At 40.0% G+C, this 13,983-nt stretch overlaps 1 protein-coding gene across 1 annotated transcript in view; it reads left to right on the plus strand.

Annotated features, from left to right (window-relative positions):
• Positions 1 to 3,453, plus strand: part of BBS9 (Bardet-Biedl syndrome 9) — a 168,298-nt gene extending 164,845 nt beyond the window's left edge. Inside the window, exons 19-20 of the mRNA XM_059711285.1 lie at positions 1,804 to 1,960; positions 3,359 to 3,453. Of these exons, the coding sequence (XP_059567268.1) occupies positions 1,804 to 1,960; positions 3,359 to 3,453 (252 nt within the window). The remainder of the gene's footprint in view (positions 1 to 1,803; positions 1,961 to 3,358) is intronic.
• Positions 3,454 to 13,983: the final 10,530 nt, after the last annotated feature.

Below are 13,983 nucleotides of genomic sequence, written 5' to 3' on the forward strand. Positions count from 1 at the left end.
TGGTGTGTGTGTGTGTGTGTGTGCGTGAGAGAGAGAGAGAGAGAGAGAGAGAGAGAGAGAGAGAGAGTCACATGAATAGTCTACCTAATTTCAGTCCCTTTCAACATCCTAAAGGCATTGACTTCAAGCTATAATAACTTTGTTTAACACAGTCTGAACATAAAGGGAAAAATTCAGTGCATACAAACCAATTACAAATAATGTCATTATCAAATAGAGTTGAAGAACTTACTAGAGTTTCCCTTTTTATATCCTGATATTATCGTCATAATTATTGATGAAATATTATTTTTAAAAAATTTTAGTTTAAGAAATTTATCACAACTTTTGGTAAAGAAAGCTTTTTCCCCCTTCAAGAGAATATTCTTGTATTTAGTTAATTCCTTTTTGTTTCTAACATTGGTATTAAAAGAAGCTAATAAAGTTCCAAGATTTTTATGGAAAGTACATATAATGAAAAGATAAGGAAGTTTGGTTTGATATCAGAAATGTTAGCTATGCTTGATTTCTGAATATTTTGGATATATTTATTTCAGAACTAGTTATGACTGTTTTATAAGTTGAATTAGTAGTTCACATGATCTAATTTCATAGAGAGTTTCTTCTACTTTATGACTTTGACTAGCTTTCTTGTATCTTAATATTAAATTTAAAACTTATGGAAAGAATTACAGTGGAGAGTAATTTCTGATTCTCACCCTCCAGTCTCCTCTTTGGGGCCAGCATCTGGAATCTGGCTTTGGCGCGTCATTCTAGGACTATTTCATGCGATCACAACTGTGTCAACAGATTTGTTTTTAAAAAAATACACGAGTGGTAGTACATTGTACATACTACTCTGTATTTTTTATTTTCTTTGTTTCATTTAGTGTATCTTTGGATAGCCTTGCATATCAGTACCCAGTAGTCCTGCAAAGTAGTCATCTTTATTCATTTAATCTGTTCCCCTATTAATGAGTATTTTGATTTTTAATAACATTTTACTACAATAACAAACTATTTTATAATGACTATGCTTATATCTACATTAGCTTTTGCAGGCATACCCATAAGATAAGATCCTTGAAGTGGGATTGGTAGGTCAAAGGCTGTATGTGTGAGAGCTTATTTGTATTAACTTCTCTGTAAATTTTGCTCATTTTTCTATTGGGTTGTTGCTCTTTTTCTTAATGATTTGTATTGGGTGTGGCCCTTTTTCATTGATTTGTAGATGCTTTCTGGATATTAGTTTAGGGGCATGACTTTTAGTCGGTGTGGTTATTGCTCTTTTTGCAGTTTGCTTTTTGTCTTATCACTTTACTCATAATGTTTTTCTTTTTGTAAACCATATAGAATTAATTTTTTTCAGTCCTTTATCACGTGTGTGTGTGTTTGTGGCTTTTGACTTTTGACTATACTCATAAGGGTCTTTCTCATCCTGAGATTATGTAAAAATTCTAATTTTTCTGGTACTTTTATTGTGTCTAAACTTTTAATTCCTCTGCAATTAATTTTGCTGTAAATACTAGGGGAGAAATTCTTATTCTTTCCCCCATGTATTTAATTAATTTTCTCAACACATTTATTAAATAATCTATTTTTCCCTAGGCATACTAGGCATCTTTACTAAATTTTTATTTAACCTACTCCACTGTATTACCTTTGTATTCATGTACCAAATATCACCATTTTAATTCTTAACTCTTTGATATGTTTTTATTTCTTCATTACTCTTTCAGACTTTAATTGGAATTTTCTGTATTTTTACTTTAAATATTTTTGTCGTACACATTTAACCTGAATTTAAGAAACTCTTTGTTGTAGCTGCGGATAAATGGTGAAAAGTTGGAAGAACTCCTATCTGAAAGAGCTGTGCAATTTCGGGCCATCCAGCGCCGGCTGTTAACAAGGTTCAAAGACAAAACTCCTGCCCCCCTCCAACACCTGGACACGCTGCTGGACGGCACCTACAAACAGGCAAGTACAGGGCCAGTGGTAGTACCTCTGCCACGTGCTGTTGACTTTGAAAATCAGGTGTGTTTTTTTCAGAGTTAGCTTCCCTAGAGGAAAGAAAAATAGCTAATATGTGAACCTCAATAACTGTATTGATAATACATTTGCTGCTTGAAATCCTCATGGTTATTTGAAAAGTCTGTAGCAGCAGGAGGGCACTCTGGAAAGAACACTGGGCTTTTTTCCATACGATGGGGTAAGTACTCACCGTGTCGTTACAGAGATTCTGCTCCACCGTGTATGTGGGAGTGCGGGGCGCATGGCTCCCCAAAGACAGAACGAGTGCTCCCGTGCAGGAGGTTATGTGGCTCCTCGTAGGCCTGATGGCCCTCTGGTCCACACACACTCTCTCTTCCGTGCCCTTTTCATTTGCTTTGTTTTTCATGGTTTTCTGTCCCCTCCTCCTCCTCCTCCGCCTCCCCGGGATCTCTTTGTTGACTTGTCTCTCCTTCTCGGGCCTCCTGCCATGCCGACCACACTGGGCTGCAGATTGGCTGAGCCTCGTCTTTAAGGAGGCTGGGTCTTTTTGTGGACACAGTGGCAGAGGAGTGCTTAAAGGCATTTGATGAGGATGCTTGATTTAATGCTTTCCATCTTTTCCAGATAGCAAGACTTCCTTGTCTTTATACACTTAAAGTGCTGTTTTTTTTTAATGTTTTCTGCTTAGCCTTGGGGTTGGGTTTTTCCATGATATGTACGGTTACAGAAAAGATGATCAAAACCAGGGGTTTTCACTTGAATCTGTATTTTTAAGCCTCCATTCTTTTTTGATAAAAAAAGGGAATGAACAAGTTTTCAAAAGAAAAATGTGAATACTATAAGAAAATGTGACTTAGTTTCAACTCAATTTTATCATAAATATTCACATTAAATTATAACTAGGTAATGTTCTTTATTTTAATTATTTTTAGTAAATTTTTAATGACATAGTTAAATCATGAACATAATTTCCCAATGAAAATTACAAGATTATACATAAGGCTAAATTCTCCAGCTTGATTCTTTATCAACTTTTCGGAAATATAATCACGTTCCCTAACCCTTGAACTTGGGTTTTCTGTACTTTTGAATTAGAGAACCTTTTGTTGTCATTAGAATCTTATTCATTTATAATCAGTTGTTGTCTATGGACTTTAAGATCCATTAGTTTTGTCAAGAGATGCTTAAAGCAAGCAGAGTATGTGTGTTGTGTGCAGGCTAACGAGGCTGCCTGGACATTCGCTGACGTGCTCAGTCCGGCCAGTTGTTTGGAGATGGACTCGCTGTCCAGCCTCCTTGCCTATCCTCCCCTCAGCCCTGTCCTGGGCGGGCTCATGGGACCCATGTTTGGTCTCATGCTCTGTGGTGGCCATCTTGAAATCCCTAGAATTTATCGAACAAGAGGCCCTGTATTTCCGTGTTGCTCTGGACACTACAGCAATGGAGGCCCTGGCTGTCAGGATACTCATTTGTGATGAATAGGACAAGAAGACCGAGAGTTCCAATACACGACAGAGTTCAAAGACAGAGTAGAGTTTTCAGACAGAATGGCTTTATTACCACTGCCCCCAAACCACCTGCAAATTTCCCCAAAAGGAAGAAAAAGAGGTGCAGTGGGCGTCCGTGAGAGCTTCTCTGGACAGCTCCGGGCTTCCTTCTGGGAAAGGCATCCTGGCTAAGTGACCCTGGAGTGACAAGGTTAACTCACGTAGGAGCACTGTTCTGCATTCGTTGTCTCTAGGCATGTTGCGGGTTGCAGCCTCTATTTAGCCTTCCAACAGGTGGTCACTGGCATAAAAATCCCCCGTCAATAGTTATAAGGTTACATGCACAAGGGGGTCAATCAAGCACTTGTCTCCTGCTTTTAACTGTAAGGCATTTCCTATAGCTGTGTCTTTGATTGGACAGTGACTGAAACCCACACGCCCACATTATTGTTTTACTCTTACTAGCATGCCTGTCTTTAGTGTCAGCCTGCTGCCACCTCGCACTCATGGGGCCACCTGCCAGGCAGTCCTCCCTGACCACCAGCACTGAGCAGAAGGACCAGTGCTCTTGCTCTGGGGAAAGCATCTTGGGATTCTTACACGGGAAGGGCCTGGCCTCCTTGAGCGAAGATTTTCCAGTTGCTCACCACAATTTCAAGAATTTATTCTCAAATTTGGGGGGGAAAAGTCTTCCTTTTAGAAAGACCTTTTACTTTCTAGGTTAAGAGGTATAATGTTAAATGAAAGTAAGCATGTGGAGAATTTCTTCTTTTAATTTTTAGCAGCGAGACACCTAAATTTCATCATTGTATAATTGGAATTACTGCCTTGTCAACCATCTGAATATGGTTTTGAAGAACCTAAGAAAGGAAGTAAGGCAGGGGTGGGAAATGTCTGTCTGGCCCTGCAAAGGCGTTAGGGGTGAGTTAATTGAATGTTTGACAAACGTATCAGGCTAATTTTTAAGTTAATAATTTTGTATGGCCCTCGAATGATGTTATAAATTTCCAAATGGCCCTTGGCAGAAAAAAGGTTCCCCACCCCTGAAGTAAGGGGAGAGAAGAGAAATTTGTATTTATTGAGTATCTGTTGAGTCTTAGGTCAGTTTCATTTATCTCTTTATTTAATACAATCATTTTGTGAGGATGGCATTATTGCTCCCACTTTATGGGTGAAGAACTTGAGGCTCTGAGCAGAGTTAAGCAACTTGCCCAATGTCACAGATTCCAAAGTCCCTGCTTTCCTAACTCATGTGGCATTTTTATTTTAATCATTTCCAGGTGGAATGTAGACATCCTAGGTTTTCTTTAGCAAAACTACAGTAGGATTAAAGAAAAAGAAGATTCATGCAAACTCTTTGTGCATATGCGTGGCATATATTTATGACCAGCCACCCAGCATTCATTGTGAATACCCTACTGGACAGGTAACGGAATCTGGAGCATTCCCGAAAGGATATATTACGTCTGAAACTGGGGTATCAGGGGAAGAGGCGACCGTTAATGTGTTGACTTTTACTGAAGTTCAGTTTTCTTTGCCGTCCAGTGCTAATGCTTATTGCATTTGGCAGAAAAGCTTTGGAAAATAAGTCCTCTTCACATTATAAAATTTTCACGTATGTTTGTTAGTCAAAGCAGGACTGATGGGTTGAACTGAATGAAGGGAACTTAGACTTACCCTCCGGCTTGGCTTGTGCTGTGATGCTCTTGTGTGTACCGAGATTTCTCCTCCCCATAGGAACACTGACCCTCTGTTGTAGCAGAGGGAAAATGTTTACTATCTGAACGTTTAATTGTGTCAGATGACATATGTGTGATGTAATGACTGATAGTCATTAATGTTCTAGAAAAGCACTTGGCCAATTTCTCTCTTGTGGAAAACAGGGGCTGTATTAGGCCTAATTTTAAACAGAGATCCTGTGGTTTCGTTTTGCTATTTGTTACTTTTTCTGTGCTTAAAACTTCCTTCCACTCTGTTTATTTGTATGGAATTGGTATATAAAAGTCATTTTCAGTCACACAGAAGTCTGAGAGCTTTTTGGTCTATGACTTTTCAAATGAGCATGATTTTGGCCGATAACACCAAGGAATATGTGATGAAACGCTTCAGAGGCCCGCGTTCCTCTTTGCCGTGGCAAGGAAAACACTCTGCTAATAGACTGAGAGGAAGTCTCTGGGATGTGGTGATGGGCTGCATTTGTTTTTCTTATACCCACTTAAGAGCTAAAAAGACATCTTTCTGTGAAGGAGAGAATAAGCAGGTCAGAAGGGGCACAGAAATTTGCAGTCACATGTTTGGGATGAATGGAAGAGGTAAGTTAACAAAGAAAAGGATGGGATGGCAAAAGAAAAAAAAAAGGATGGTTAAAGAAAAAAAAAAAAAAAGGAAGTTTGTATGTCTTTACCCCTTATTTCTACTCTTGGAAAATAGTTCACAAAGTTGTTTATTTACAGTATTAATCACCTTGGCAAGAAATTAGAAACCAGCTTTTCATAGTTGGAAAATGATTAGGTTATTGTAGTTTTATTTGAAATGATATCATTTCATGCCATTATTTAAAAAACTGGAATAATAGAAAACATTTGTAGTAATTGAAAAAAGCAGGTTAATATGTAGTAAATAAATAATGAAATGTGTCTGTAATAGGTAGGTGTGCAAAGATTTGGAAGAAATAAAAAAATTAAAAATGGTATACATTTGTTTTAGTTGACTTTATGTTCTTAAACCATCTCCTTTAACATTATGATCATAATTTGATAAGCATGAAAATAATTTTTTCACAATTCGTGAATATACTTAATGCTACTGAACTATACACTTGAAAAATAGTTAAGATGGTAAATTTTATAGTCTTTGGGTTTTACTACAGTTAAAAGAAATAATAACTTTTTGAAAAATGGGATATAGCCCAGCTGGTGTGGTTCAGTGGTTGAACGTCAACCTATGAACCAGGAGGTAAAGGTTCAATTTCCTGTCAGGGCCCATACCTGGGGTGTGGGCTCAATCCTCAGTAGGGGGTGTGCAGGAGGCAGCCAATCAATGATTCTGATCATTGATGTTTCTATCTCTCCCTCTCTGAAATCAATAAAAATATATTTTAAAAGAGAAAAAGAAAAAGAAAAATGAGATATGCTCCTCAACTCTTGGTCTTCATTGGTATTTTCGGAGGAAATATTTTCTCTCTCTTATGTATACCTTAGAAGCTAATTTCTCTAGTTTCCAAATGTGTAGAATTTTGGGTTATTATTTCATATACTAGAGGCCCGGTGCACAAAAATTTGTGCACTCGGCAGGGGTGGGGGTGGGGGTGGGGGTAACTCAGCCCGGCCTGTGCCCTCTTGCAGTCTGGGACCCCGCGGGGGATGTCCACCTGCTGGTTTAGGCCCGCTCCCTGGGGGATCAGGCTTAAGCTGGCAGTCAGACATCCCTCTGGCAGCCCGGCAGCCCTCGGGGGATGTCCACTTGCCAGCAGGGAGCAGGCCTAAGCTGCAGTCGGACATCCTTAGCACTGCTGAGGAGGCAGGAGAGTCTCCCGCCACCACCACTGTGCTGTCAGCCGTCAGCCTGGCTTGTGACTGAGCAGAGCTCCCCCTGTGGGAGCGCACTGACTACCAGGGGGGGCAGCTCCTGCATTGAGCGTCTGCCCCCTGGTGGTCAGTGTGTGTCATAGTGACCAGTCATTCCCAGTCGTTCTGTTGTTAGATCAATTTGCATATTACCCTTTTATTATATAGGACTAGAGGCCTGTTGCATGGAAAGATTCATGCAATAGGCCTTCCCTTCCCCTGGCTGCCAGCACCGGTTTTCCTCCGGCACCCAGCACCCAGGCCTTCGCTCCGTCTGGAGCCGCTCTGTCCAGAGCCACATATGCAAATTAACCGCCATCTTTGTTGGCGGTTAATTTGCATACCTCGCTGATTAGCCAATGGGAGGCATAGCGAAGGTACGGTTAATTATCCTGTTTGTCTATTATTAGATTAGATGAGTTAGTTTATTCAAAAGAGAGCAATTAGGTACCTGTACTTTGTACTTGAATGAATATAGGAATAGAGTTGGTGTTGTCTTGTTGACCCTGACCTCACTAGTCCCTTTAGGCAAATGAGAGACGTATACAAAGCTCTTTCAAAATTATGTAAATTTTTTTCAACCAGGTTAGAGTGCAACCTAGAATGTGTTGTCCAAAGTGTGTTTGTTACAAGTATATCACTGAAATATTCCATATACATCAGTGTGTGTGGCTATATGGTCTAGCCCAGTAGAAGTAAATGTGAAGCTCCAAGTGTGAGCCATATATATAATTTTTCGTTTTCTAGTAGCTACATTTAAAAAGTAAAATAAAACAAGTGATATTAATGTTACCATTTCAACATGTAATCCAATAAAAATTATTTTATTTTATTTTAAATATATTTTATTGATTTTTTACAGAGAAGAAGGGAAAGAGATAGAGAGTTAGAAACATCGATGAGAAACATCGATCAGCTGCCTCCTGCACATCTCCTACTGGGGATGTGCCTGCAACCCAGGTACATGCCCTTGACCGGAATCGAACCTGGGACCTTTCAGTCCGCAGGCCGATGCTCTATCCACTGAGCCAAACCAGTTTCGGCCCAATAAAAATTATTGAGATTTATTTATATTTTTTCATAGTAAGTCTTGAAAACATGGTTTATTTTATACTTGCAACACATTTCAAGTGCTAAATATCCACATGTGGCTAGTGGCTACCTTAGTGGACATTACAGTTCTTGCTACAGATAGTTGTCAACTCACAATTTATATTGTTTCTTATAATGCCTCTTTTCTTGATTTTTAATTTCCTTTAGTTCTTTTAAATTCTTGTTTATGATAAGACTATCATTGACCCAATGGGTTTCATTCACTGGATGTGAACAGTGAGCAGTGGGAAGTACTCTTATATGGTTAGGGGACTACCAGGAACCTTCCCTTACATAAACCATGTATTCAGGTATTAAGGGGAAAAAAAGGTATGCTCTCCCTCTCAGGAGTACACCCGTGCCTTTCTCTTTCACCTCTTCTTCCCTCCAAGCACGTTACCTTTGCCTTTCTCTCTCTAAGCTCCCCTTTTTGCCTCTGTACCTTGTTTCCTGAGCCCATGCAGCCCCGGTGGCTCACTTCTACTACCTCTGTAACTTCCTAAATAAACTTTCTCTTAGAATTTGGAAAAGAAGAAAAACACACATCAAATTTGGGTCCACAGATTTGGGTCCTTGTTTCAGCTCTTCCCGGCTCCTTGACTTGGGGCATGTCGCTAACCCCTCTGAGCCTTGCTGCTTTAATTTCATCGTTGGACTCTTAGAATCTGTCTGAAAAGTATCCAACATGGTGCTTATCTTCTAGTAACATTCTCCGTAAATATTTATTGTATCTGCATAATAGGGCAAGGGACTGAGACTTAACTTTCTGGTGGTTCAGAATTTCAGGAACAAATGGAGCCTTCGGGGTCATCTAATGTCAGCCGTAGACTGGGGTGTGGCTGTTGACCCATTACCATTGTTCGGTGGACTTGAATGATTGGGATCTAAGTTACAGGGCTTTGTGAGACTGAATTAGTTTTCAAACAAAATATGTAAGTGCAAAGTATTATTATAACATTGGAGTTATGCTTCCCTGGGTTGAAGTATGTAGCACTAATTGACATTAATGGGTGTTGTACATAAATCAAAGGGAGAACAGACCTATTAGTGTATTAAAAAAACATTCTACCTTTAATATCCATCTGGTATGCTTTACTTCCCTGGGGCATGCATGGTTTTTTTTAAATAAATTAAATGCATATTTCTTTTATCTGCATGTTCTTCAGTCAGTATTTAAGTTTTCTGCTTGCTAGTGTTAGTTTGAACAATTCCCTAGGTTGTAAACTCAACGTTAGGATTTCGCTTTGGTGAATTTATCAGATTCAGAAATTTGATCACCTGTCTGATAAAAAGTATTCTAAGCCAAAGTAATCAGGGGGTATGCTCTTGTGGGACAATTTCCTCCTATTTGTTGTTTGATCTTTTTTTTTTTTTTTTAAATTAGTCTTTTGAGATACACTCAGAAGCAAGATGTGTCTAATATTACAATAAAGCTATTTATGGGCCCATTATAAGGAAATGCAAATCTTATCTTTTTGTGTCAGTGTTGAGAGAAAAATATATAAGTGGCCTCCAATTATCTGTAATTGTATGAAGTCTTCTTTCATGTATGTTATCTGTCTTCCTGTTTAATCCCATCTGGCACACTTATGCCTTTTGTATTAGTTTTTTGTAAATGGAGTTCTGAATGGTTTGAATTGTGAATTAACAATGATCACAATCCTCACATCCCTCCTCCCTACCTTCCTTCCTCCCCCTTCCTCTCTCTTTAAATAAAGGGAAACAGAGCCAGTTTCCTAGAGAGACCTAGGAGGATTAAAAGAAGGAATGTACAGTCTTTATAAGAGTATCTGTGAGTAGCTGAGCGGTTTTATCAGTCCTGCTGTGTGTTTGTGTATGAATAAACAGAGTGCTGGCAGTGTGCTGAGTGCTGCTTGAAAGTACCACATGAAACCAAGGATAAGTTGAGGTGGTATCTCTTTAAAAAGATATTTTTGTGAGACCCAACTGTATACCCAGGGAGAAGGTCATAGTAGGTAAACACAATTAAATGAAAAGAAATGACTTTGAACGTTGGTCTTTAAATCGATTTAAATATATTGTCACTCTATCTGGGAATCGTTAATAGAATTTTGTGCAGTAAAATCAGCAGGTACTTCACTATTTTCCATGATGGCTCACACTCTATTTTAAAGTTTCCTTTTACATGATTTTCAAATCTCATATAGCAGAATATTAGATTTCAGGGAAATCCAACCTCCCCTCCCACCCAAACATTGATTCTCTACCGCCCTTTCCCCCCATCTGGGACTGGCTTCTGGCCAGCACTTAATATTCTTGTTCAGTTGACTCACCAGTTAGAATGATGGGCTCAGAGGTCATATATGTTTGGAGATGTGTGTCCCATGGAAGTGATAGATTTTCACTGGGTCATCTCCCCCTCCATCTTTTACCCCACCTTCATGACTCAAGGTAGAGGTGTGTAGGAGGATCGGCCCTTGCGAAATTGAGGCCATGAACTGAAGGAAGCCCATAGATCCTGGTCCTTATGATCTAACGAGTCAACTGCTTATCTGACACATCAGATAACACTAACCTTCTCCATGTAATTATCTGTACTTTTTCTTTGTTTGTTTTTGTGCTGTCCCATTCCCAAACCTCCAGGAGACCCCTGTTGTCTCACTCCAGCATTCAAACATTTCTGAAGACTGCAACCCACCTCCTTCTAATCTTCACCCCTACTTCTGCAAAACCTGCTTGCCAGTCAAGCTAGCCTATCCTCTGACCAAAAAAAAAAAAAAAAGCTTTATTAATGGATACTTAGCATACTGCAGAATTCACCCACTGTAAATGTACCACTTAGTGATTTTTAATAAACTTAGAGTTGTGCAGCCATCACCACAATTGAATTTTAGAACATTACTGTTCCCCCCAGAGCTCCCTCATGCCCATTTACACTTAATCTCCTCTCACCCCTAACACCAGAAGCTACTAGTCTACTTTCTGTCTCTTTATTTTATGTAAATAAAATCACACAATAAGTAGTTTTTTGGATCTGGGTCCTTTTACCAAACAATGTTTTTGAGGTTTATCCATGTTGTAGTGTGTGTGAGGAGCTTACTCCTTTTTATTGCGGAGTGGAATTCCATAGTGTGGGTGCACCACATCTGTTTTTATCAGTCAATAGGCATTTGGGTTGTTTCCAATTTAGACCAATAAATAAATAGTGCTGTTAGGAATATTCATGCAATGTCTTTCTGTGGACATACATTTTGTTTTCTCTTGGTAGATTCTTAGGAGTGGAATTGCAGGGTCATATAGTAAGTTTATGGTGAACTTTTCATGCAACTGACCAAATGTTTTTCTCAGTGTGGTATCATTTTATATTCCAACCAGCAATGTATGCAGGTTCCAGTTTCTCCACCAGTTTCATCACCATCACTTGTTATTGTCTGTTTTTTTTTTAAAATATGCTTTTATTGATTTTTTTAGAGAGAGAGAAGGAGAGGGAGAGAAGAACATTGATGAGAGAGAAATATTGATTGGCTGCTTCCTGCACACCACCTACTGGGGATTGAGCCTGAAACACAGGTGTGTGCCTTGACCGGGAATTGAACCAGTGACCTTTTGGTGCATGGGAGATGCTAAACCAACGGAGCCACACCAGCCAGGGCTTGTCTGTTTTTTTAATTGTAGCCATTCTGTTGTCTTACTCTGGATATCTCATTATGATTTTAGTGCATTTTTCCTGATGACTAATAATGTTGAACATCTTTTTATTTGCTTGTTAGACTGTTCTCTTTTGATCACAATTACCCTATGCATTTCTTTTATCATGCCTTTGCATATGCTAGTCTCACTACTTGAACCTCACCCTTCCCCACCAACCTCAACTCCTCTTCTTTTCTGGAAGCTTCCTCCAAAGTCTGTCTCTTTTGAAGCCTTTTCCTAATTCATCTTGCCTCTCCCAGTCATCTGTAACTGCTTTAAACCTCAGGAGCATGATGAGTAAGCCTGTGTTGTGACATTTATATTCTGCCTGACATTATAGTTACTTGACTTCGAGCCTCTTTTCTCCTGGTGACCTATCACCCCTTGGATGACTGGCGACTGGAACTGTTTCTTTGCTTGTCCATCGGTGCAAGAAACAGTGACATACTGGGCAAGTACGGGGACTGTTTAACAAACAGATTTGCAGAGAAAGGTCTATGTTAGCGAAGAGAGGCTTCACTGGTGAACAGTAAATGCAGACAGGCGAAGTGGGCTTGCTCCATTCTGCATTAGCTACAGTAGCAAGCTTCCTCTCTCACTTTATCCGGGCCATTTCTACTTGAAAACATGCCTCCAAGTTCAATTTATTTTCACATTCCTTGCTTGCAGGGGTGGGGAACGTGCAGCCCGAGAGCCATGTATGGCCCACAAAACCATTTGGTCTGGCCCTGCCCTGGTATTAGGGGCAAGTTAATTAAATGTTTGACCAGATACAGCAGGCTATTTTTAAGTTGATAATTTTCTATGGCCCGAGAATGATGTTATATATATCCAAGTGGCCCTTGGCAGGAAAAAAAGGTTCCCCACCCCTGCTGTAGGGCATGGACTAACACTGATCATTTCAAGTGATATCTTCTCTCGTCCCATAAGTCTCAGTCTCTCTCTCTCTCTCTCTCTCTCTCTCTCTCTCTCTCTCTCTCTCTCTCTTCTTTCCTTTCCTTTGAGACGCCAACCACATCAGAGCACTGTCTCTGTTCCTGCTGCCACTTGAAAACATGCCTTCGAGTTCATTTGCTTGAAATTCTAGCTTCCCTGTACTCAGTCCCTTCTCCCATGGCTCTTAGCCAGTCAGCAATCTCCTGGGGCCACTGCTCACCCTGCTCCTCCTCTCACTCCCAGGAGACAGCGTCAATCCTATTGGTCAGGAAGGTTGAGACCGACATGTCTCACCAAGCCTCTCCTGTCTTCCTGTCTCAGAGGGTGAGGTTCCTTCCTCTTCTTCAGGTCACTTTTCCACTTGACCCTTTTGACCTTCCACTAGCTTCTGGAATCCTAATTACTTAGCTGTTTCTTTGGCTTATATATTCTCCATCTCTTCCTTTCTCTGTTCCTTCCCTACAGCCTGTAAACATGCAGAAGTTTATCCCAACGGTAGACCTGCCTCCTGTAACTTTTCCCTGTGTTTCTCTCTGAGATGTAGTCCATACTTTCTTTCCCCCTTTCACACACGTGTCTCATGAGAACTGTCTACTTTTATTTTCTCTACTCTCTCATCTCCCATTTTATTAATCCATCCACTTTTTTTTAACCGTGTTAAAAAAAACTACATAGGCTTAACCCCATTAACTCACATGTGTGAGTATGCTGTGTAGCTCTGTTAGCTGCGTGCACACTATGGGACAGCAGATCTCCACACGGTTTCCTGTTGCATGACTGAAACTCTATACCCATTGCCTAGCAACTGCCCATGCCCCCACCCCCGCCTGCCCCGCTCCTGGCAAGATAAGGGAGCCACGTAGATAAATGATCTAGCTCAGGGTGCTCTGAATTGCTTTAGACCTCAGGCAGGCTAGAGGCAACATTTGATGATGAAGCTGTTTTTTGTTTGTAATTCTTGGGTACAGCGAAGTGATTCAGGGAGTGCCTTTGATATTACCTCCATTTACGTAGTTTGAAACATCACATATTTTTAAAAAAGACTTGTTGGCACATTTTTAACTTAGAAAAGATAAAAATATGTAGGAGGTTAAATTTGGATTGTGCACATGCAGAAGCGGACCACAGAGGAATGTAAGATTTTTTTTTTTTTTTTTGGCCTTATGTACTCCGAGTATAATGCAGGCCCTATGTATACATAAGGGAATAATTAAACACAGAAATGCAGCCTACTTGTTGGCCAGAAAGGATGCCTGGAACATGTGGATAAGCTTGGATAT

The sequence above is a fragment of the Myotis daubentonii genome, chromosome 10 (assembly GCF_963259705.1).
Source record: "Myotis daubentonii chromosome 10, mMyoDau2.1, whole genome shotgun sequence".
NCBI lineage: Eukaryota > Metazoa > Chordata > Mammalia > Chiroptera > Vespertilionidae > Myotis > Myotis daubentonii.